The following is a 24,956-nucleotide window of genomic DNA, read 5'->3' on the forward strand; positions in this document are numbered from 1 at the left end:
GCTGAGGGCTCTGTGGGGGGATGGTCCGGGTTGCACGAGACGGCAAAAGGGGGGCACTATTTCACAGGCCGGGTCCGCGAGCCGCCAGCGCCATGTTGCACGGCGCGGCTGCTGCAGGTTGCTGCCATGTGCATGCGCGGCCACGGAGGAAGCAATTCTCCGGGCCGTATCGGCAGCTAGAGCCGGGTGCTCTATACTGCCGTCTTGCTAGCCCCCAGCAAAACAGGGAATCGGTGGCTGTTTTACGTCATTTTCTCTGTTGTGAAATGCCAGCGTTCCCAAGCCGGCGTGGGGACATAGCCTCAAAATCAGAGAATCCAGCCCCACATCTCTGAAGTTCTTCAAGCAGCATAAACTGTTATATTACTTGTTTGTAATATGGCGTTACTCTTTGCTTTATATTTCCAGAATGGTCTGATTCTAAAGAATACACCCAATCTTCAACTCAAAGCAAAATAGATTTAATAAATAACAAATTAAATAATGTTGGGTTTGATCACTCTTACAGAACTATAACTGGTGATAAAGTAATTCAAGAATAACGTATTAACTATATTTAACTACACGTGCTAACTATGCTATGCTCTTTAACACACTGCTGTCTAGTCACTCCTGGTTCGAAGAGACCCAAGATCCTTTGAGTTCACATATTTATACCTGAACCTAGTGCTGTCACCTAGTGGTTGTCTTACTCTGTGATGTAGTCATTAACCCTTTATATATCTTCATATATACATATCACTACACACACTAGCTAGGTGAACTCCATAGCACTACGGTACTAAATGTTGGGGACGATGGTGGCGTAGTAATGAATTTTTAAAAAACATCCGCGTTTACCTCTTTTTCCCGGACATTAACGAATTATTAACGAATAACGAGGACACGCCCATAGATACGGGGAGAATGGGGTTGGTTTAGCACACTGGGCTAAATAGCTGGCTTTTAAAACAGACCAAGGCAGGCCAGCAGCACGGTTCAATTCCCGTACCAGCAACCCCGAACAGGCACCGGAAGTGACGACTAGGGGCTTTTCACAGTAACTTTATTTGAAGCCTACTTGTGACAATAAGCGTTTTCCATTCATTTCAATTATACACTTGTTCATAAATTAAACTAGTCTTGACAAAGTTATTATTCGCAGAGATTAAGATTAAAAGTTTGAATATTTTGACAGTGTTAAAAGCAACAACCTCGACTTTATGGGTAAAAGCCTCATATTATATCAATTTCCTGGGCACAATATCAGGCAGCAGAGTTTAGAGGAGTTTATAATATGCAAGTCCATTTTTAAAAACACTTATAATACTGAAAGCAGATCTGAAAAACACGTAAGTATTTGTTGCTACCAAAGCAATACAGCAAATCATAGAATCCCTACAGTGCAGACCCTGCAAAAGAGCACCCTCCCTATCCCCATAGCCCCACCTAACTTTTGAACAAAGGGGTAAATTAGAATGGCCAAGCCACCTAACATGCACATCTTTGGACTGCGGGAGGAAACCGGAGCACCCGGAGGAAACACAGCACAGAAATACAGGGAGAATGTGCACATTCCACTGACAGTCACCCAAGGTCTGAATTGAACCCGGGTCCCTGCCGCTGTGAGGCAGCAGTGCTAACCACTGTGCCACCGTGCCGCTCTGTTTTGTAACAGTTTTATGCCAAGTATAAAACAATGAATAAAGAACAAGATAGCTAATCAAGATCACAGATTACATATATTCATCTAATTTAGATGGCTCAGCTTTTTTCCCGTGCTAATAATGGACCTTCTTTTCTTCACTTTGGGCAGCTATGCAACACACCAAAGTAATCAGTCACATCATTGCAAGCATGGCAGAATGGATGCAATGAGCAGCTCCTGCCAGACAGCATGTCAAAAAACAAGATAATGCTCACCCACAAAATCCTGCTCCTCTGTTCAAACTCACAGCTCCTTTCCTTAATTGTGAAAGGTAAACAAAATATGGAGGGGTTCAAACCAAATTGAAAGTAACGTGATTTACATCTATTCTTTTCCAACTTCTGAATGTTTTCTCTTCATGACGTTGGTGTGGCAAAGAGGCCGTAAGCTCATAGTATTATAACTTTGTGCCTGGGCACTTATTGTGATCAGTTGCTCTGATTAATTAAACAATGCCTTCAAATTCATAAAATAAACAGGAAAGTCCAATTTATGTATTGTGTTTACTACAGAAATACAGTAAAGTGTTAGTAATGCTAGTGATAGTATCATTATAATAAGCTTGCTTGAAAATCACAAAACAGTATTGGTTTATGAAAGCATCAAATTACATTGTTCAAAAATAATAGTTACATGTGAGTTCAATGAAGTCAGTGCTCCCAGATCACAATTCTATTCTTAATGGCCTTTCCGACTGCTGTTTGAACCAGTTGCTTTTGCCCACATTCCCACACCAGTCTAGGATGCAAATATTGGTATGTAAATGCTGTCAATGGACCACTAATTTCGGTATATTTAAAATACATTCCAAAGGGCCCCAGTAGATCCCTGTGTAAATACATCAAGTGATGTGCTGCTACATAGTAGACACAAGCAGTTCAAACTGTGATCAGTACTGATCCCAGCAAGAAGGGATGAAGAGCTACAATTGGCCTTAGCTGTTCCATCTTGGGCTAGAAATAGTAAAAAAAGATAGAAGGGTTTCACTCAATATGACTATTCTAATAATAGTCTATGGGTATGAGATGAAGGTGGGTTTGGGCTCAGTTATGTTGACTCCGTAGTTGAATATTTTGTTGACCTTCAAGCCTGGATTTTACTTTTCCCACCTCTGGAGTTGGGGAGGGAAATGCACTTGATGTTGTGACATCACCATGACCCCAGCTGAGTATCCGGGTTTGGGGCCATTCATTGTTCAGGGGCAGGAGTTCCTGGTGGAATCCTTCATTCATTATGTCAGGTAGACTCTCAACCAATGTTCCCATAAGCTGCACGAGTGGGCACCTAAGCACCAATATTAACGTTACTGCACAGACCTTGTCCTGTGATACATAATGCATGTGCGCAGCATTGTAGTGAAACTCAAAGAGGTGGAGCCCATATGAAAGTCTATAGAGGGCCCTGAAATTCAGAGGGCAGCCTGAATGGTAGGCCGCAAGATGAGTCAAAGCAGTGACCTGGGCGAAAGGCTGATGGCCCCATTTTCCTTTTCCCATTTATACATTGTGGATTATGGGCAGGGCGGGGGGAGGTATGCTTATTAATCAGCTTGGCAGAGATTGTGAGAGGTGGAAGGTGGCCTCACAAACTCATTTCCTTTCTGTTTCAATCTTGTCCAATCTGACTTTAGTAGGACTATTTGGATGAAGTACTTAAAGCTCTGTCACTACAACATCTATTCATGAAGCATGCTGAACATATACCCAAGGGCAGGCAGGAGGCTTATCCCAGTTACCATCTTGTTGAACATGCCAAGCAGGAGGTCATACCTGTCAGACCAGTATTACATGTAAGTTTGGTTTGAGAGCGATGAGAAACATCTTTAGAACACCACGCCTTTCTTTGTACTGATTGATTGAATTTAACACTGAACTGCTAAAAGCTTGATGTAGTAGTCTGATAACACTTGTGAGCTTCAATTATATTCAAATCTGCCTAATGCATTAGGGGTGGGTTCTATTGGAAATACACCCGGTCCAAGTCCTCTGTTGATTTCAATCAAATATACTATTAAAATGGACATCGAACCCAACCCCATCCCCAATTCTGATTGATGTCTGTCACAGACAAAACATACTTTTTCCAATTGATGTGTTTATTAATACTTGATAGTATTTGGAAATTCAAAATTATCAACAGAATGACAACTAATGATATTAATGGCACCATTTTGTATCCTTTCCCTCCTCTATGACTCCCCTGAATTGGTTCTATATTTGCCTACTGCAGCATTGTTTCTCATTGGCAGAAACAGCTGTTCAGAAAGCAACTCTAAATTTGAACTTTGCATTGGACTGCAATGGGAAGACTACATTTGACATCCCATACATTGACAGGTGGTGGTAATGCCAGTAGTAACACCCTAATAGTAAGGCTGAATTTTAAACTCAGCAATGTACCCTTCCGCACCAATCATTCAATATTTACTCTTCACATAAATGTGCTAAAAAAAACAAGTCCTCTGTCCATCTTCACCAGACCCAAGACAGTTTCTATACTGTCAAGTATTTCGATCTAGCTTTTGTGAAGTCTCCAATACAAATGTTCCCAGGCCACTAGGATAAGTCAATATTTTCATATTCACCATGGTCGGAGTCATCTAATTCAATATCAGGAACTAGGTTGTAGTAGTTTGTGGTCTTATTCATATAGAGCCTTTGACGATCTTCCTCCTGTAACTCCTCTGTGGCACTCATCAATTCTGGCTCAACATGAACTTCCTCAAAATCATCACTTTCTTCCACTTTATTATTGGACATATTAAGAAACATCTTGTCAACGTGTGTGATTGAGTCAGCGGAACTGCCAAGCTTTATCTCCACCTCTTCATACAAATCACGGTTACTCCCTAGCAGTGATGTTGAGGGACGTAACAGGAGCTGGTTTCTGTCAAGGATGCTGTTTTCATATCCTGTGGGGGTTCTCTCTGGAGTCCTGCAAGTTATATAGTGATGGTCCCCCACATTCGAAAAGCCAGACTTCTCGATGGTGCAAATTTGATTCTCTTGTCTAATAGCTTTAAAGTTTGATCTTTTCCTTCTCCAGCAGTACCAACACAACACTAGAGCAAGAATTGCAATCAGTGGCAGGCAAATGAAGAGAGCTGTGAGACTGTGGGACCTGCAGATATCTGAGCGATGAATGTCCATAATATTCAGACCTTGTGGGTGCTTTGCTGTGTAGCACATAAGCACATTCTCTGATCCGCTGATGTTTACATATACACTAATATATTTTGCCAAACTATCATACAAGACACATGTACATTCCAAAGAGTTATTGAAAAGAGACAATTTCACAAGGCTTGGTTTAAAGATACTAGGAGGTGTAGAAATTAAATTGTTGGAGTCCAGGTACAGCTCCTGAATCTGGTCTGAAGCCTCTAAACTTTTCTCTGGTAACTGTTGAAGGTGGTTTTTCTCCAGGTGCAGGATCTTTAAGCTGGGCATGTTTGTGAGGAAGTTAGACGGTAATTGTTCTAATTGATTGTGGTCCAGGTATAAGACCTCCAGAGAGCTTGGATTTTCATCCACTTCAGAGATGTTAGATATGTTGCAGTTTGAGAGATCGAGGATCTTGAGTCCTGGCAAGTTTGTGAAGATATTCCATTGAAGGGCACTGATGGATGAACCAGTGAAGTTTAAGCAACATTCTTCTCTCACATGGTTAAACGCAAAGGTCCCGAAATCAAAATTGCCATCACAAATGCAGACTCCCTTTGCAAACCCTGGACTCCAAACAAATGCGAGAAGTAGAATCCACTGATGGAGCAATTTCCAGGACCTTGAACCTAAGAAAAAACAGATCAGCACATGGTCAAATGACAGAAGTATCACAGTGGGAAAAAGAGCCAAGAGTACAAGTGACATACTGCATGGTGATTCCTTCAATTACTAGGTTAAATCTGGTTGATAAGTAAATAGAGTCTTTATTGAACCCGAAAAATACTAAAGAACCTATCTTACATTCTAGCCCTGAACCCATTGCCAGTAGGGCTGGAGTAGCCACCACAGCTCCCCTGCTTGGACCTCAGGGTCAAACTGGGCTGGTTTAGCTCAGTGGGCTAAACAGCTAGTTTGTGATGCAGTACAAGGCCAACAGCGCGGGTTCAATTCCTGTACCAGCTTACCCGAACAGGCACTGGAATGTGGTGACTAGGGGCTTTTCACAGTAACTTCATACTTGTGACAGTAAGAGCTTATTATTATTATTATTAATAGCAGAACAGGCCTCAGTGACATGATTGGAGCTGCAAATTTAAAGAGAACTCCACTGGCTTTGAGTTGAATGTGCTTGCCACCTGCAATTTGAAATTTCAGTCAGCCAGTTTGGAATACGAAAAGCGTGAATATGACCCCCCGTTTGAACTGCCATCTCTGCCCCCCCCCCCGCCCAAGACCTCTCCACGAGATTTACACTTTCTCAGCTGGGATATGCTACATGGCACTGGGACAATAATGAGGGAAGGGGAATGATGTGTTGGGTAAGCTGGGTCTGCGAGGACTGCGTTTATTGTAGCAGAGAGAGAGACAGGCTTCCAACACTTGAATAAATGCAACTCTATTTTATTAAACTCTCAACTATTAAACATGCTTGAACTGTGGGTTGACACGATGCTGAGTTGACTGGAGACCTGAGGCTAACCTGACCAGACTATCTTACTACCACATGGTGGATGTTCCAGTTGGTGCTCACAGGCTCTGACTGTCTCAGAGGCTGCATCCCGAGAGCGCGGGAAAACTAGTGCCCCCTGGTTATATAGTGGCCGTGTTCTGTCTGGTGATTGGCTGCTGTGTTCTGTATGTTCATTGGTCATCTTTTGTGTCACTCACTGTCTGTCTGTGCACCATCATATATACTTGTGTGTATATTATGACAGGGAAATTACAAATATATAATTTTAATATAAAGACATGTAAGATCAAAGGTTCAAAGCTATTACAATCAACATTAGAAGGCAAACATATTTCTGGCACCATCTCTCCTGTGCTAACATCAGTATAGCGTAGGTTCTTCTAAACTGTGAACATCATTCCACTGTCGCCAAAATAAATTCATGGGGCAGGATTCTCCATTCCTGAGACAAAGTGTTCACGCAGGTGCAGGATTCCTGGACTTTCACGACAGCAAAACTGGCGCCGAACCTGGACCGATTCAGAGACTGTGGAGGGGTTAGCACCGTTGCCACACGGAACACAATTGATTCCAATGAAAAACGGTGCGGAATTCGCCGGGTCCATGATTGACACTCTGGAGGCTGACAAGATGCAGCTGCACATACACATTACAATCCCCTCACACACACACATCCCAGCTAACAAGACGGCACTGGTTGTGCTGGAGCGCACCCATAGAGCTGATGGGTCGGCTGGGCCAGAGGGCACCTCGGGAGGTGGCCTGGGGAGACACCCATACGACCCGTGGCACCAAGTTCACAGTGGGCAGTCAGCAGTGTGCACATGGCTGCTTTCCAGCTGTGGCAATGGTGTTCTGTGCCCGTCCGCCCCGACCCTACAGCCCACCTCCTGGCCAGTCCCATTACTCCCCCCGGCCCTAGCAGAAGCCCCTGGCCAGCGGCACAACTGTTGGCAAACTATGGCAATGTTGGACACTTTCCGTACCCCTTCTCTGTGCTACGACAAAGGTTTCATGATTTTTAAAAGCGCAAGTGAACCGCGCCATTGGGAACTCGGCCCATCGGAGGCGGAGAATTGTGGAGGCCCCAGAAAATACTGGGTCAAGCCCACTAATGATATGCAAATGGTGTTTACTGTACATGCGTTCAGGACCACATTGATGCCACTGTCGAGGTGACGGAGTATTGCGTTTTGGCGTCAAATGGGTGACCGCTGCGATTTTGGCGTTGGAACCTATTCTCCACCCAATCACGTTTCCCGATATTACTCAGGGTATTCTTTCGTGGGGCATACATCTGCAACATCCAACATTGGCAACCTTTTAAACTATCCTCATTCTTGCCAACACTTCCTTTCATTATAATAATGTTTTGATTATTGTTGTTTACTTTAAAAATAATTGAAACATTGTACTTTGCTTCCTGCTGCTTTACAAGCCTGGATGATCTTTCAACACAGTACAACTCTATCACAGAGCATCAAAAAACAATGCTAAGTCCCCAGAAAAGAACATTATGCGACTGCTATATCATTAAAAGGATGATGTGTATGTGTCTAATGTTCATCCACATAAGCCATAGCTTTGATGTGCAGTAGCCATGTGACTCGTTACGAGGGCCCATTCAAATGCCAGTGCTACGCTCACCAACCTCTATTGTGCCTTAATCCCTGGACACCTCTTGCTTTACTTCTCTGCCCTGTTGCCTCCTTCCTCCAGGTCCAAACCTGCTTGGTTCTTCCCAAGTCTCAGGTTTCAGGGAGCCCACTACCTCCCAAGCTGGTCAATGGTGACCTCTGGATGTTGATTGTGGGGGATGCTGCAATGAAGGTGTCATTGTTACCTGCCATTGGTCAGTCTAAGCCTGGATGTTTCCCACGTCCTGTTGTAACCTGGTATGGGCTGCTTCATAATTCAAAAAGTTGTGGATGGAGCTGAACACTGTCAGTGCACAACCCCACTCATGAACTTATGAACGGAAGGGCGTCATTGATGAAGCAACTGAAGGTGGCTTGGCTGAGGCTGCTTCCCTGAGAAACTCTTGCAACCCTGTCCTGGACATGTGATGATTGCCTTTCGACAGTTAGGAATGGCTCTAACAAATGGGAGTGTCCTCCCTGTAAACCGCCAATGACTTTAGTTTCACTGGGTCTCCTTGGTGCTGACAGTCTTACTGAAGCCAATGAAAGAAACGATCCAGTGGCAGCAGAAAAGCCAAAATATATCAACTTGTATTCTTAAAGTTAAACTTCCGGTTTAGTCAAAAAGATTGGAACAATTAACCTCTGCGTGGCATTTCCTCACCCAGACTATTAATTTGATGTATTTATCAGTATGTATTTGGATGGTAAACCAAAGTAACAGTAATTTGTCGCCTCTACATCAGCGGTGGGCAACCTTGCGACCCGGCCCGGAGGCCACATGCAGCCCATCTGGGTTCTGAGTGTGGCCCATGAGACATTGCGTTACCGATGCTTTTTTTCAGAGTATCCAATTATTTTCTTTTCCAATTAAGGGTCAATTTAGCATGGCCAATCCACCTACCCTGCACATCTTTTGGGTTGTGAGGGTGAGACCCACTCAGACATGGGGGAGAATGTGCAAACTTCACATAGACAGTGATCCAGGGTCGGGGTCGAACCTGGGACCTCGTCGCCGTGAGGCAGAAGTGTTAACCACTGCGCCATCCTGCCGCCCCTTTTGCGTCACCAATACACGAGGTTGCCACATCCCGCTGATTTCCGTCCATGTAGTTTTTGTCTTACAGATATGACTGGAGTGATGCACACATAATTGCTAACAAATGCAACGTTAGCATTCATGTCGAGTGGGCTACAAGACCAGGGATGTACATCTGAGGCTGTATAAGGCTCTGGCTCAATTTGGAGTATTGTGAGCAGTTATGGGCCCTGTATCTAAGGAAGGATGTGCTGGCCTTGAAAAGGGTCCAGAGGAGGTTCACAAGAATAATTCCTGAAATGAAGAGCTTGTCGTATGAGGAACGGTTGATGATTCTGGGTCTGTACTCGTTGGAGTTTAGCAGGATGAGGAGAGATTGTCTTGATACTTAAATGTTACTGTGAGGCCTGGATAGATTCGACGTGGAGAAGATCTTTCCACTTGTAGGAAAAATTAGAATCAGAGGACCCAATCTCAGACTAAAGGGACGATCCTTCAAAACAGAGATGTGGAGGAATTTCTTCAGCCAGAGGGTGGTGAATCTATGGAACTCTGCCACAGAAGGCTGAGGAGGCCAATTCACTGAGTGTCTTTAAGACAGAGATAGATAGGTTCTTGGTTAATATGGGGATCGGGGATTATGGGAGCAGGCAGGAGACTGGGGATGAGAAATATATCAGCCATGATTGAATGGTGGAGCAGACTCGATGGGCCATGTGCTCCTATGGTCTTATAAAGCAAGGGCAAGTGAAGTGAGATGTATGCTGATTGCTCACAACATTGACTGTGAGAACCATGCATCCAAAGTTGATGATCATTCTATTAATCCAGAAATGATTAAGCATTTGTTAAACTCGTTATGAAATATTCAGCATGTATTAAATGTATTTAATCTTATTCATCGTTAGTGAACAAGCCCGATTTCAATCATGTTGGCCAACATGAGATGAAGGAGGGCCACTCATGTGGCCCACTCACCAGCCTAGGTTGAAGTCTTACAACACCAGGTTAAAGGCCAACAGGTTTGTTTCAAATCACTAGCTTTCGGAGGACAGCTTCTTCCTCACCTGATGAAGGAGCTGCGCTCCGAAAGCAATGATTAGAAACAATCCTGTTGGACTTTAACCTGGTGTTGTAAGACTTCTTACTGTGCCCACTCCAGTCCAATGCCGGTATCTCCACATCACATTTTAAAAGGTAACACAATTATTTTTACTTGCAGGTCACTAAAATAAGCGTAACTTTAAATGTAATGTTTTTTGTTGATAAGGGGTTGGGGTGCAGGGAGGATAACAGAATGATGTTTCCATTAGGTCTGGTCCAGTCTACATACAGTGACTCAATTTGTATAAAATGCATTGTTTTTAATTTTACTGAAACTAGAAAAAATACTTTCTTTTAAATAAAACACAAATAATATTGTTTGAGCTTGGCAAATCCTTTGTGCAAGTCCAACTTCATAATAGTGTGATAAGGGCCCGATAATAATAGTACATTGAGTAAAACCTTCCTTATCTTTGCCCAACTCCCACTAGGAATTCCAACTGTGCCCACACCCTTTCCTGAGGCCGAGAGAGACATTGACGTGCATATTTCCCGCAATAAACTATTGGAAACAGTTTGAATAAAGAAAAAGACACTAACAAAGCAAAAATCCTGTGGAACAGGAACTGGTAATGCTTAATTATTTTAGTGACCTACAAGTAAAAATAGTTCTGTTATTTAAATACTTTTAAAGTATTTCAGAGGAGAGGACAATATCGGCTGGTGACCCTCCTTCATCTCAGTGGGCCGTAAGATCGAAATCGGGCTCGCTCACTAACCCTGACCCCATGAATAAGATTTAATACACGTCAAATATTTCGAAACGAGTTGCAGAAAATACTTCCTAATTTATATATTAATAGAATTATCATCAACTTCAAATCGTAAAAACAAATGAAATATTTATACTTTGGACGCACAGCTCTCAAGGTGCATATTTAAAATTTTTTTTAGAGTACCCAATTATTTTTTCCCAATTAAGGGGCAATTTAGCGTGGCCAATCCACCTAACCTGCACATCTTTGGGTTGTGGAGGTGAGACCCACGCAAACACAGGGAAAATGTGCAAACTCCAGTGACCCGGGGCCGGGATCAAAACCAGGTCCTCAGCGCCGTAGGCAGCAGTGCTAACTGTCATGATATGCAGACACACATAATGATGTACAGACAAGCAGCTAATGGACATAGAGAACAACAGGACATGACCAATAAGCAGGCAGGACACTCAGGGGTGGGATTTGAATATAAAAGACACGAGGCACTCACACTCTGCCTCTTTCCACTGATGAACATCTAGAGAGTCAGTCAAGGGTGTTGTTACAATCTCACACCCCCACCACGTGGCTAAGAGCTAGTCTGGTTCCGTCAGACAGAGTAACCACACTTAAGTTAGCAGAGAGTTGAACTCATAAAGAACTGTGCTAACTGTGTTATTAGTTCAATAAACCTGATTGAACTAACTTCAAGGTCTGGAATATCTTTCGGATCTAAGCTGCATCCAGTTGCAGCCAGTGTTAGACCAGTGTACCTAACATGACACTAACCACTGCGCCACCCTGTCTCGCGGTCAATGTTGTGAGTGATCAGCATGCATCTCACTTAACTTGCCCTTGCTTTATGTGTGTATCACTTCAAAGCATACACGGACAGCAACCAGCAGAATGTGAGCAAATCAACAAAATATCTTGTGGGCTGCACTCAGAACCCAGATGGGCCGCATGTGGCCCCCGAGCCACAGGTTGTCCACCACTTTAGTAGGTTTACATAGCGAGGAGCATACAGTGATACAGCACTGCACCTTTGATTGCCCGTGAGCCCGATAAAATGTTTAATTTTTCTAGTTTTTTTATTCTTTCAGCTAGGCCTCTTGGCCTCATCTCCAGTACAATGGCTGAGAAGACAGCTAGATTACCTGTTTCTGCTGGTCCATGTCTATAACATGCCTAGGAGCGGTTCAGTCTGGGATTCTTTCTTCCTGGTGAACCCTGGACTTTGCCTGTGTACCCCACAACTGTACACACACATAACATCTGAGTTCCTCTCATTAAAATAATATATCCATAGAATCCCTACAGTGCAGAAGGAGGCCATTTGGCCCATTGAGTCTTCTCCTGGTCCAGAACTCTTCAACTACTATTTTAAGGGTTTGCACATGTGGGTTGCTGCAACAATGTAGGATGCTGACACAATTTAAAGATAAATTGTCAGAAAATAATTTTATGCAAAAACTGTATCTTGGTATAAAATGAATAGCTTGGCAAAAATTATCAGATGGAAGCAAGTACCTGGTTAGACCAAAAATTAGAGGAAACAAGTATTGTAAACTGATTCTCAGTAAATGATAGACATCAAAGTGGAGATATTGTTACATAGGTTGAGTACAGGGAGAGTTGCCATAATTGGCACAACAAAATACCCAGTCCAAACAAGCGAAGTGCCTGTCAGGAGGTGGGAGAAATACTGAAAACACAGCTCTGGTTCTGAGAACAAATACAACAGCTATGGCAAATCTTAAGAAAGTTGTGAAGAATAAGACTGTCCAACAGTACCATTTATTAAATTGATGGCCAAAACACACACCACCAAATACCTGACAACCTACTAGACATTCACTGCTGGCCCATACAAAATCCTCAGCTCTTTCATTGCTTATCATGAAGACCCATATTCTAGTAAGGCTATCAATAAAACTGCCACTTACAATTAAAGTCGTAACATTTTAAAAGAGATTCATAAAGAAAATGGGCATAACACAATCCATCTGCATTACATAAAAGCAGAACTTGCACAAACCCAGGACAATCCAACCACGTTGCATGCAATTAAGTACTTCTAATGTGTAAGTAGTAATCAGCCATAGTCCACAAAGGACTGTAGGTTATTATAATTTATTATAATTCATTTAGGGATGTGGGTATTTTAAAATTATTTCACGAGATGAGGGCATCGCTGGCTCGGCCAGCATTTATTGCCCATCCCTAATTGTTACCAATTGTTACAGAAGATGTTACCAATGGTGGGTGTGTCCAGAATCAGGGGTCACAGTCTGAGGATTCAGGGTAAAGCATTTCGGACAGATATAAGGTGACATTTCTTCACCCAAAGAGTGGTGAGCCTGTGGAATTCATTATCACAGGAAGTAGTTGATGCTAAAACATTGAATATATTCAAGGGGCGGCTGGATATAGCACTTGGGGAGAATGGGATCAAAGGCTATGGAGAGAAAGCAGGGCTAGGCTATTGAGTTGGTTGATCAGCAATGATCGTGATGACTGGCGGAGCAGGCTCGAAGGGCCAATAGGCCTCCTCCTGCTCCTATCTTCTATATATCTATGTCCTTGAGAAGGTGGTGGTGAGATCACCTTCTTGAACCTCTGCAGTCCTTATGGTGTATGATACATTCACAGTGCTGTTCCGAAAGGAGTTCCAGGATTTTGATTCAGCGATAGTGAAGGAACGGCAATCTAGTTCCAAGTCAGGATGGTTTGTGGCTTGGAGGGGAACTTGCAGGTGGTGGTGTTCCTATGCCCTTGCCCTTCTAGGTGATAGGGTCATAGGTTAGGAAGGTGCTGTCAAAGAAGCTTTGGTAAGTTGCTACAGTGCATCTTGTAGATGGTACACTGTTGCCATTGTGCGTCAGTGGTGGAGGAAAATTGATCTTAAAGGCGGTGGATGGGGTGCCAATCAAACAGGCTGCTTTGACCTGGATGTTGCTCAGCTTCTTGAGTGTTGTTGGAGCTTGTAATTGAAAATATGGAAAGATATGTCATTTGAAACATGGAACTCTGGCAATATCTGATCTAAGAAACATGAGGGAATGTAGGGAAAAATCCCATGAAGGGTTAACAGCAGCTGCCAGGAGAGGATTGTAAAATGCAGATAGCCTTGGTCAAGCAGGCAAACAAAACAAGCAGGTCTTTCAAGGTACAATCAGTGAACTTTAGTATAAAGCTAAAAGCAATATTTCACACCTTCATTGAAGTTAAGTAAGCAGCTGGAAAAGAATGGATGAGGTTCAGTTGAATTAGGTGATTATTCTAGGTGTGAAATTTTGCTGACACCAGGTGAATATGGAAAGCAGGAGACAACGGGTGGGATTCTCCACTCGCACGCCGAAGTGGCCGCGCCGTCGTGAACGCCGTCGAGGTTCACGATGGCGCGGAACGGCCCCGGTCCCGACCGATTCAGGCCCTGACAATGGGCCAGGATCGGGGCCGCGTCATCTACACGCGCCAGGTCTTGTCGTCCGCATAAAGCGGCGCCGCATAGATGACGCGGCCGGCGCCGCATAACGGGCGTCATCCGCGCATGCGCGGGTTGGCCGGTGCCAACTCGCGCATGCGTGGTTGTCGTCCTCTCTAAATCCGCCCCGCAATGAGATGGGGGACGGATCTTGCGGGGCCGCGGAAGGAAGGAGGTCCTCCTTCAGAGAGGACGGCCCGACGATTGGTGGGCACCGATCGCGGGCCACCCCACATTCCAGGTGAAGCCTGGAATCCCCCACGGTGCAGGATCCCCCCTCGCCCCCCCACAGGCCGCCCCCCCAGCGTTCACGCACCACCCACGACTGCAGTGACCAGGTGTGGACGGCGCCGGGGGGAACCCGCTGTTTTGGCCTGGCTGCTCGGCCCATCCGGGCCTCAGAATAGCGGGGGTGCCGGAGAATCGCCATTTTGGGTGTCTCCGCGATTCTCCGGCCTGCGAAACTCGACCGGGCCGTTCCCGCCGCTTGGGAGAATCAGACGGGCATCGCGCCACCCCAAAGGTGCGGAATGCTCCGCATCTTTGGGGGCCGAGCCCCAACATTGAGGGGCTAGGCCGGCGCCGGAGGAATTTCAGCCCCGCCAGCTGGCGGAAACGGCCTTTGTTGCCCCGCCAGCTGGCGCGGAAATGACATCTCCGGGCGGCGCATGCGCGGGAGCGTCAGCGGCCGCTGACAGTTTCCCACGCATGCGCAGTGGAGGGAGTCGCTTCTGCTTCCGCCATGGTGGAGACCGTGGCGGAGGCGGAAGGGAAAGAGTGCCCCCACGGCACAGGTCCGCCCGCGGATCGGTGGGCCCCGATCGCGGGCCAGGCCACCGTGGGGGCACCCCCCGGGGTCAGATCGCCCCGCGCCCCCCCCAGGACCCCGGAGCCCGCCCGCGCCGCCTTGTCCCGCCGTTCAAAAGGTGGTTTAATCCACGCCGGCGGGACAGGCAATTTATCGGCGGGATTTCAGCCTATCCGGGCCGGAGAATCCAGCGGGGGGGCCCGCCAACCGGCGCGGCCCGATTCCCGCCCCCGCCGAATATCCGGTGCTGGAGACTTCGGCAACCGGCGGGGAGCGGGATTCACGCCAGCCCCCGGCGATTCTCCGACCCAGCGGGGGGTCGGAGAATGATGCCCCAGATTTTAAAAAGAAGATTGATTGTCAAGGTGGGCCTGAAGGTCCCTTCAACCAACCAGAAGGTTCCAGAAGCAAGTTCTTTTTACTTTTCTGGAAAGACAGTGATTGCATCTTTTAAAAGAAAAAATATAATAATAAAATAACTTAAAGGTTTTAACCTGAAACAGTGGTTATTACAAAGCCTACTTTACTTACTTAGCAATGCAGGACCTAGGATATCGATGCTACTAAGTGGTAAGTAGCTAAAATTCTTCTGTGAAGGTATGGGTTATACCGGGGGATAATTTGAAAACATAGTTTGACCTGAATAGCACCCACCTAAGCCTGCATAGGAGTCAGGGAGTGAGAATCCCTGTTCACCATTTAGAATATCGACCCTTTTTGGTATAGGGGGAATTCTAAGAATAGTGGTGAGTTTTTAACTTCAAGCTGCATTCATCCATTGCGAGCAAGGCCAGCATTTATTGCCCATCTTTTTCTAAATTTTGAAAATAAATTTAGAATACCCAATTATTTCTTTCCAAGGGGCAATTTAATGTGGCCAATCCACCTACTCTGCATTTTTTGGGTTGTGGGGACGAAACCCACGCAAACATGGGAAGAAGTCACATGGACAGTGACCCAGAGCCGGGATCAAACCTGGACCTTGGCACCGTGAGGCAGCAATGCTAACCACTGCACCACCGTGCTGTCACCATTTACTTCCCATCTTTGACTGCCCCTCAGAAGGTGATGGTGAATAGCCTTCTTGAGCTTCTGCAGTCCGTGTGGTGTAGGTGCACCCACAGTGCCTTTGGCTAGAGACTTTCAGGATTTTAATCCAACAATGCTGAAGGAATCGTGATATATTTCCAAATCAAGATGCTGTGTGACTCAGAGAGGGAAATTTTGAAGTAGTGATTTTCTCCTATGTCTGCTGCCCTTGTTCTTAAATGTAGAAATGATGGGTATAGATGGTGCTGTCGAAGGAGACTTGGCAAGGTGCTGTAATCCATGTAGTAGTTGATACACACTACTGCCACTGTCAACCGGTGGCAGAGGAGTGAATGTTTAAGATGGTGGATGGGATTGGTTAGCACTGTTGCTTCACAACACCATGGACCTGAGTTTAATTCCCAGCATGGGTCACTGTCTGTGTAGAGTCTGTACGTTCTCCCGGTTTCTCCCCACAAGTCCCAAAAGATGTGCTTGTTAGGAGAATAAGACATTCTGAATTCTCCATCAGTGTACCCGAACAGGTACCGGAGTGTGGCGACTAGATTTTCGCGGTAACTTCATTGCTATGTTAATGTAAGCCTACTTGTGACACTAATAAAGATTCTTATTATTATTATGCCATTCAAGTGGGCTGCCATTCAAGTGAGCTGCATTTACTTGGATGGTGTTGAGCCTCTTGAATATTGTTGGAGCTACACTCACCGTGTCAAGTGGAGAGTATTCCATCACACTCCTGACTTGTGTCTTGTAGATGGTGAACAAGGAGCCAGGAGGCGAGTTACTCAACACAGAATTCCCAGCCACTGACCTGTACTTGTAGCCACAGTATTTATGTGGTTGGTCCAGTTAGCTCTCTGGTCAATGATGAGACCAAGATGTTGACAATGGGAGATTTGATGATGAAAACACCATTGTATGACAAGGGGAGGTGGTTAGCCTCTCTCATTGGAGGTGGTCATTGCTTACCCTCTGTGATGCTAATTGTACTTGCCGCTTAACAACCCAGGTCTGAATGTCATTCAGGCCTTGCTGGATGCAGGCAGGTTTCATTGTCTAAGAAGTTATGAATGAAGTTGAAACTTCCAACCATCAGTGAACATCCACAATTCTGACCTTATGATGTTTGGGTACACAGAGGGAAAATTCAGAATGTCCAATTCACCTAGCAAGCACGTCTTTCGGGACTTGTGGGAGCTGGGAATCCAACCGGGTCCCTGGTGCTGTGAAGCAACATTGCTAACCACTGTGCTACTGTGCTGCAAATAAATAACTGGATAATTTGTTTTAAGTGATGTAGATTGAGAAATATTTTTGTTGGGCAGTGGTTGAGTGATAAATATTAGGTCACCAGGAGAAACATAGAAACACAGAAAATAGGAGCAGGAGGAGGCCATTCGGCCCTTCAAGCCCTCTCCACCATTAATTATGATCATGGCTGATCATCCAATTTAATAGCTAATCTTGTTTTTCCCCCATCCTTTGATCCCCTTCACCTTAACTGCTATATCTAACTGCTTGTAGAAAACATGCAATGTTGTAGCCTCAACTACTTCCTGTGATAACAAATTCTACAGGCCGACTACTCTCTGGATGTCAAAAGTTCTCCTCATCTCTGCCCTAAATGGTCTACCCAGTATCCTAAGACTGTGACCCCTGGTTCTGGACACACCCACCATCGGGAACATCTTTCCTGCATCTACCCTGTCCAGTCCTGTTAGAATTTTATATGTTTCTATGAGATCCCACTTCATTCTTCTGAACTCCAGTGAATACAATCCTAACCGATTCAATCTTTCCACATACATCTGTCCCACCATCCCAGGAATCAGTCTGGTAAACCTTCTCTGCACTCCCTCTCGAGCAAGAACATCGTTCCTCAGATATTCCAGGTGTGGCCTCACCCAGGTCCTGTATAATTGCAGCAAGATATCCCTGCTCCTGTACTTTAATCCTCTCACAATGAAGGCCAACATACCATTTGTCTTCTTTACTGCCTGCTGTACCTGCATGCTTACCTTTAGTGACTGGTGCACAAGGACACCCAGAGCTCTCCTGAAGTTCAAGCCATGGAATATTTTACACCTACTTGAGAGGGAAATCAGGAGAGCTTAATTTCACTCCCTCAAACCAGCACTGGAGTATCTGTATACACTATGTACTCAAGTGTCTTGGGTGGGGCTTGAATCCACAACCTTCTGACTCAGGGGCGAAAGTTTACATGTAAAACAAGGATGTGACTTGTACTGAAATGCAATGTGGTGAAATTAGGGCTGTTGTGTTATGTTCATATGTTGATGATACAGGTACAGGAATTGGTATGATTTGGCAGTGGATAACAAATTGACATGCTTAATGATATGAAATGAAAATGAAAAGAAAATCACTTGTCACAAGTAGGCTTCAATGAAGTTACTGTGAGAAGCCCCTAGTCACCACATTCCAGCGCCTGTTCGGGGAGGCTTGTTACAGGAATTGAACCGTGCTGCTGTCCTGCCTTGGTCTGCTTTCAAAGCCAGCGATTTAGCCCTGTGCTAAACAGCCCTTGTCTGATATGTCTGTGTATATTCAATACCTTTATATTTGGCACACTGAGAATCAAGAGGTTTTTCATGTGAGAACCAAGAGGTTTTTCTTTCAATTACTTTGCAGTTGGAATTAATTTCCTGGATCTATAGTTTATATGCAAACTATATTTCTGAGCATTTCACACACATACCAAACAGCCAGTCCCAGAAAGTGGTGATTGTATTTTGGAGCACTGATGAATTTGTCGAAGTGGTGCTTGGGCTACATGGGGGAACCTCGTCAATGTGTTCATTTGTCAGGATTTGCAGCTTTCCGCATGATTTAAGCAGACTTAAAATGAGATCCCAAACAGCTTCAGGGAGACAAAGTTGGTATAGTACCGAGGAGACAAGTTATTAGTGAAAAGTCTGAATAAGCAATTGTCATTGTGCTGCAAAGGTCATATTTGTTGGCCAGTGCTGACTTGCGCCTTGTGAGCTGATCTCCACTTTTCCGTCACAACCCTTGCTTTGTCGCCATGATTTGCATGTAAACCACACAAACAGCACTAGTCAAATGGTTTTATATCTTCCACAGGGATTTCAAAAGTGAAAGTGCTTTTTTCGTCCCGTGGTGATAGCTCTCGTCTATGCTTGGGGACAAATTTAAAAAGGAAATTGTTCGTCTGTTCGGCAGGGTTCTGGGGACAACATCCCATCGGACAACAGTGCAGTTTTAGCTGGAGCCACCTGCACCTCTTCCAACACAGTTCATGCATGTTTACCATAAAGGTACAATGAAAGGTACCATAAAACACAGTAGGGGTAGGTTTAGCTTAGATGGCCAGACAGTTGGTTCACGATGCGGAGCGAGGCCAATAGCGTGGGTTCAATTCCTGTACCGGTTGTGGTTATACATTAAGGCCCTGCCTTCTCAACCTTGCTCCTGTGGTGATCCTCAGGTAAAATACCACCGGTCAATTCTCCCCCTCTGAGGGAAAAGCAGCCTATGGTCGTCTGGGACTATGGCGACTTTACTTTTTCTTGCAATGCAAGTAATGAACTTGTGGCAACATCAATGGCAAGACCTTCATTACAACAGTGTCCACACTTCAAAACGCTTTTGTTGAAGTCCTGGGATGGTGAAAGGCACTATATATGGCAATGCAGGTCATTTCTTTACAAGAACATTTCCAGTGATTGAATCACTCTGGTGAAGCCACGTTGGCTGGCGTTTCCCAGTCCGACTGGTTCCTTGTTTCCTGCTGGGGAACGACTGGTCGGAGGCATCCTGGGAGGGGTTAATATTCTCGCTACACACCACTCCTTTTGCTGTGCAACAGGGAGAGTGAAGGGAACAAAACCACACGTGGACTGCAGCGGTTCAAGAAGGCAGGTCACCACCATTTTATCGAGGGAAATTAGGGATGGGCAACACACTGTTTGCAGCGACCCCCCCCCCCCCAATCTCGTAAAAAATAATTTAAATCAAACATCTGGCCAGCCTGTTCTCCCCCGGGCTATCTCCCACTTAGTTTTAAACCACACGGGTTAATGCAGTCCAAACTGGGGGGCACGAAGTGTTTAGTCCACATGATGGCGCCGTCCAGATGAACTCGGTATTCCTGACTTGTCATTTGCCACAGTTTCATTGCCAGTGAATCTCGCTTTCACTCCAGCCGCCTGAATATATTAACACCCCCAAAATGTGGGCGGAGAATTCAAGCTGTCGACTCAGACAGGACCGTTTCCTGGACTACCGAATAAACACTTCCATTACTGGCGTCACCTTTTCGAATTTCCAGTCCTCCAACATGCTAATCTCAACTAAATAACAATTTTTATAAAAATCCAAAAACGAAAAGAGCAAAGAGCCAATGGACTCCAAGTGAAACCGCCCAGTAATAAAACTGGTCTCGGCTTTGGTAATCTGTACATTTCCTAACATGACCAAAGGCACATTCATTACTATTCATTGCAAGGTTATTGAATTCGATGAGGCAAGTGGCGAGAGGGAGAGTAGCCAAGTTGACACAAGAGGAAAACAGCAGCCCCTTGGGTAGAGTGAATTTTTTTCAGAGTGAGAAACTATCTGGAAAGTGACTCCTCAGCTCCTCCCAGAAATAAAGCAACAACAGTAATTTGTCTTTAACTTCCCTGCAATTCTCTCAGTCTGGTCACCTCTCCCTTACAGTCTCAGGCATTCTCTCCCTACCCCCTCCCCTCACATCTCAAACCTCGACATCTGGGTTTAACCTGACACTTGACCCAAATCAGGCAAATAAATATCTAGTTCCGCAGTGGGGGAATTGACATCCATCGCTTCTGTTTACATAATAGAATAGTTGGGCTGTCAGAAATTCCTCCCAACGAGGAGTTTGTGGGAACCTGTAATCCATAAATACATTTATTTTACTGTCAGTCTCTTTCAATATCGTTACTTTGTTGAGTAGTTCCAAATTTCGACCCCAGGTTTTCCGATATTTATTCTTAATACGTTGTTTAGAAAAAAAATACGATCGATTTACGGAAAGATTTTGTTTCTAAACTCAGGGTCACTACTCACCTTTAGTGTCTCTGGCGGTCTCCCCCATTCTCACTGTAAACAAGTTTAGGCAGGAGCGATCTGGCTAATCTGTGTCTGTGAGGAGTTGTCCTTAGTCTATCGGGTTGCCGCTTCTCATCCTGATTTAAATATGTATTCGGATGTATTTCCTGATCAGTATATGATGTCGGTGTGCTGCTGGCGGTGCTGGAAGGATAATGGAGGGTCCAATTCAGTTGCTTTCTCCTGTGCAAATCACTTGAAAGTGGGCAGGTAAGAAGTGGAACAAACACAGGGACCCAGCCTGTTAACTCCCCTCCTCCCACTAACCCAGTACCTGCTGCTCCAGGGAGACACCTACAGCCAAACCTTGGGATACCCGCAGCGCACCCAGAGGATTATTGAATCATTCATTTACGCTGTGTTTCAAATAAGGGACATTTTTTAAAAACGCATTTCATCTCCCTAAAATGAGTTACAAATTCCTGACTCGGATCCTCTCCATCAAGAACCAAAGTAAAAGGCTGCTTTCCCCTTTGAGCGCGGGGGGGGGGGGGGGGGGGATGCACCAGGCCTCAGGTTAAATCAGGGGTACTGTTGAGAAGACAGGGCCTTCAATAATAACCTCAGCCGGTCCAGGAATTGAAACCCCCTGTCATGAAAAACTGCTGCTATGAAATGCAGTGACTCAGACAAAGTACCGACAGGCCATTCCAGCCCTCAAATTTGTTCCCCCATTCAGTCAAGGCTATAGTTGATCAGTATCTCAACTCCATCTTTCCGCCATTAATTCATAGCCTTTGAAATCCTTACCTACCAAGTATCTATCCATCTCAGTCTTAAGTAATCAATTGGCCCAGCTTCTCCAGCCTCTGAATGTTCCATATTTCCGCTACCTTTTGTGTTCAAAATTGCTTCAATTCCTACATGACTGAGCCTTTCTTTTGCATTTCTTGGTATCTACCCCATCATATCCCTACATATTTTATTACATTTTGGTTAGATCATCCTCAACCTTCTGAATTCAAGGGACTACAGACCATGTTTAAGCTATTTGCCCTTAAGCCCTGGTATCAACCTGTCCTCCTACATGAAATCTTTAAGCACCACTATCATTCTGATTAATTTGTGCCCTAGCCCTTCCAAGGCCAAAGGCGGGATCCTCCATCCTGGCAGCTAGCCAATGGGGTTTCCCATTGTGGGCACTCCCACGCCATCGGGAAATCCGCGGACATGAGTGTGTCTGTACCAACCCTCTGAAAGAGCACCCTACCTCAGCCCACTCCCCCACCCTATCCCCGTAATCTCATAGCCCCACCTAATATGCACATCTTCTAGTGACCTCCATTAAAAGTTCAACATATCGGTGGGCATTATTTTTTCACTTCTGCAGGTACTGCATATGGTGAGGACATATCACACTTGTGTGAGAAGTTGGCAGAGGCAGAGAGGTCCCAGGACGGCAACAATGGGCGTACTGCTGAAGACCAGGACCATGCTGTGTCCAAGGCAAATGGTGAGCATCGAGAGTCATCCATCAAATGGTAGATGCTAGATGTTCAGTGGGATGCGTGAGGAGATCTGGCGGAGACCCCTGAGGGTCTGAGTGCCACGGTCTCCATTGTGGACAAGTTCATGCTGAGCGTGACTATGTGATGACCCTGAGCATCAAGTGCACAGCCTTCTACATTGAAAGAGTACCGAATCACATGGAGAGACACCTCCAGGAACAGAATCAGGGGTTCCTGGAGTGGCGCTCAGATCTGCAATCCTCTACACCGGCTGTGACTTCAGGAGGTCACCGTCAGTGTGACAAATGGATGAGGCACCTAATCTCTCTGCTAGGTGCCCATCCATCAACAATGAGCAGGGAGGTCCAAATGCACCTCACGCTGGCAGACGAGCTGTCTGTCATCTGTGTGGGCTCATCTGAGGGTGGTTGGATAAGGGTACCTGCTCCTCCACCCCTCTGACAGTAAACGCTGCATCTGATGATGTCGCAACAACTGAGGAGTGCCTAGCCATGGAGGCTGAGGCACCTTCTCAGAGGAGCCAATTCAGGCTCTGCTGGCCAGAGGTCAGTCACCAAGGTCATCACAGCCACCAGGACTGCAGGCTGCCTCCATTGGCACTGCCAATGAAGGGGTGCTGGCATTGGGGGGGGGGGGGGGGTCTGCGACACAGCACTCGCAAATGTAAGGTGAAGGCATCTTGGGAACAACAGGGGATTGTCATGGGTGACATTGTTTCCTTCATTCATTTGAAATTTGTGTTCATTTTGACAACATTTTATGTTCTCTGTTGGTGCATTTACAATAACATAAACATTTATTTTGCTTTAATGGGCTGAGTTAGTTTGATGGTTACAATTAGTGCAGATGCAGCACAGGCTTGTAACTGTATTGCATTGTGCGCTGCTGAAGATTTGGGATGATCTAGCATATCATGATTGTTTGTAAAGGGGACAGTGCCACTGGCATGAGGAAGCATTGATGCTTTTGGATGCCTGGCTGAAGGTACATCAAGACATCTCTGGTTTTCAGGCATTCCTGAGGTTTTTTCTTGTCTACCTTCACGTCCTCTCACTGTACCTTCCCGAACTCCGCATCAGACTGATCACTGGAGTCATCCTGCCGGACCTGTGGAGCTGCCTCGCTTTCCTCAGCCTCCACTGGGTCCCACCTTGCCAGAGCCAGGTTGTGCAGGATGCAGCATGTAACAACTATAAGGAATACACGCTCTGCTAGATACTGATGGGTCCAGGCAACTGAAGCACATCTTGAACAGCCCAATGGTCCTCTCCTCCACCACTCTTGTGGAGGGATGACTCCTGTTCCATCTCCCTCTGCCTCTGTCTTGTGTGCTGGAGTGGGGTCATCAGCCACCTCCTCAAGGGTTATCCCTTGACACCAAGGAGCCATCCATCTAATCATTCAGGAGGCACAAACAGCCTTGATACTTGTGAGTGCTGCAAGGTGTAAGCATCAAGTGAGCTCCCAGGGAACGGGCACAAACTTGGAGAATCTGTATCCGGTGGTCACAGATGATTTGAACAATCATTGAGTGGAAGCCTTTTCGGTTCATAAAGGCTCATCTGCTGGTGCCTTGATGGCCTCATGAGTGCAATCTATTACATCCTAGATGCGGGGGAACCCAGTAAATGTGGCAAAGCCGTCGGCTCTCTCCACCTGGCTGGCCTTGTGTGCCCAATCGTGGATAAATGTGCAGACATGTCTAAAGACAGGTTGAGGCACGACCTGATAGAAGTCTACAAGATTATGAGAGGCATGGATAGAGTGGATGGTCAGACACTCTTTCCCATGGTGGAGAGGTCAGTCACTAGGGGGCATAGGTTTAAGGTCTGTGGGGCAAAGTTTAGAGATGTGCGAGGCAGGTTTTTTACACAGAGGATGGTGAGTGCCTGGAACGCGCTGCCAGGGGAGGTTGTGGAAGCAGATACATTAACAGCGTTCAAAAGGCATCTCCGACAAATACATGGATTGGATGGGTATAGAGGGATACGGCACCAGGAAGTGCTGAGGGTTTGGCCACAGGCGGTATCATGACCGGTTCAGGCTTGGAGGGCGAAGGGCCTGTTCCTGTGTTGTATTATTCTTTGTACGAAGTCTTACAACACCAGGTTAAAGTCCAACAGGTTTGTTTCAATGTCACTAGCTTTCGGAGCGCTGCTCCTTCCTCAGGTGAATGAAGAGGTCTGTTCCAGAAACACATATATAGACAAATTCAAAGATGCCAAAC

General features: G+C 45.6%; 1 protein-coding gene across 1 annotated transcript; it reads right to left on the reverse strand.

Moving 5' to 3' along the window:
- Positions 1–2,154: 2,154 nt before the first annotated feature.
- Positions 2,155–21,511, reverse strand: LOC140426224 (uncharacterized). The gene is made up of 2 exons (XM_072510721.1): positions 21,219–21,511; positions 2,155–5,477 (listed from the first exon to the last, which is right to left on the reverse strand). Exons 1-2 carry the CDS (start codon positions 21,244–21,246, stop codon positions 4,243–4,245), a joined length of 1,263 nt encoding a protein of 420 aa, XP_072366822.1. The 5' UTR covers positions 21,247–21,511; the 3' UTR covers positions 2,155–4,242.
- Between the last annotated feature and the right edge of the window lie 3,445 nt (positions 21,512–24,956).

Source organism: Scyliorhinus torazame, chromosome 7 (assembly GCF_047496885.1).
Source record: "Scyliorhinus torazame isolate Kashiwa2021f chromosome 7, sScyTor2.1, whole genome shotgun sequence".
Lineage (NCBI taxonomy): Eukaryota > Metazoa > Chordata > Chondrichthyes > Carcharhiniformes > Scyliorhinidae > Scyliorhinus > Scyliorhinus torazame.

What these genes read in the sequence shown, in the direction of transcription:
- LOC140426224 (XM_072510721.1), bottom strand. Translation starts at nt 21,246, where the DNA reads ATGGGGGAGACCGCCAGAGACACTAAAG. An exon ending in GACCGCCAGAGACACTAAAG is followed by an intron (nt 5,478 to 21,218) that starts GTGAGTAGTGAC and finishes GTTTTTTCTTAG; the next exon opens with GTTCAAGGTCCTGGAAATTG.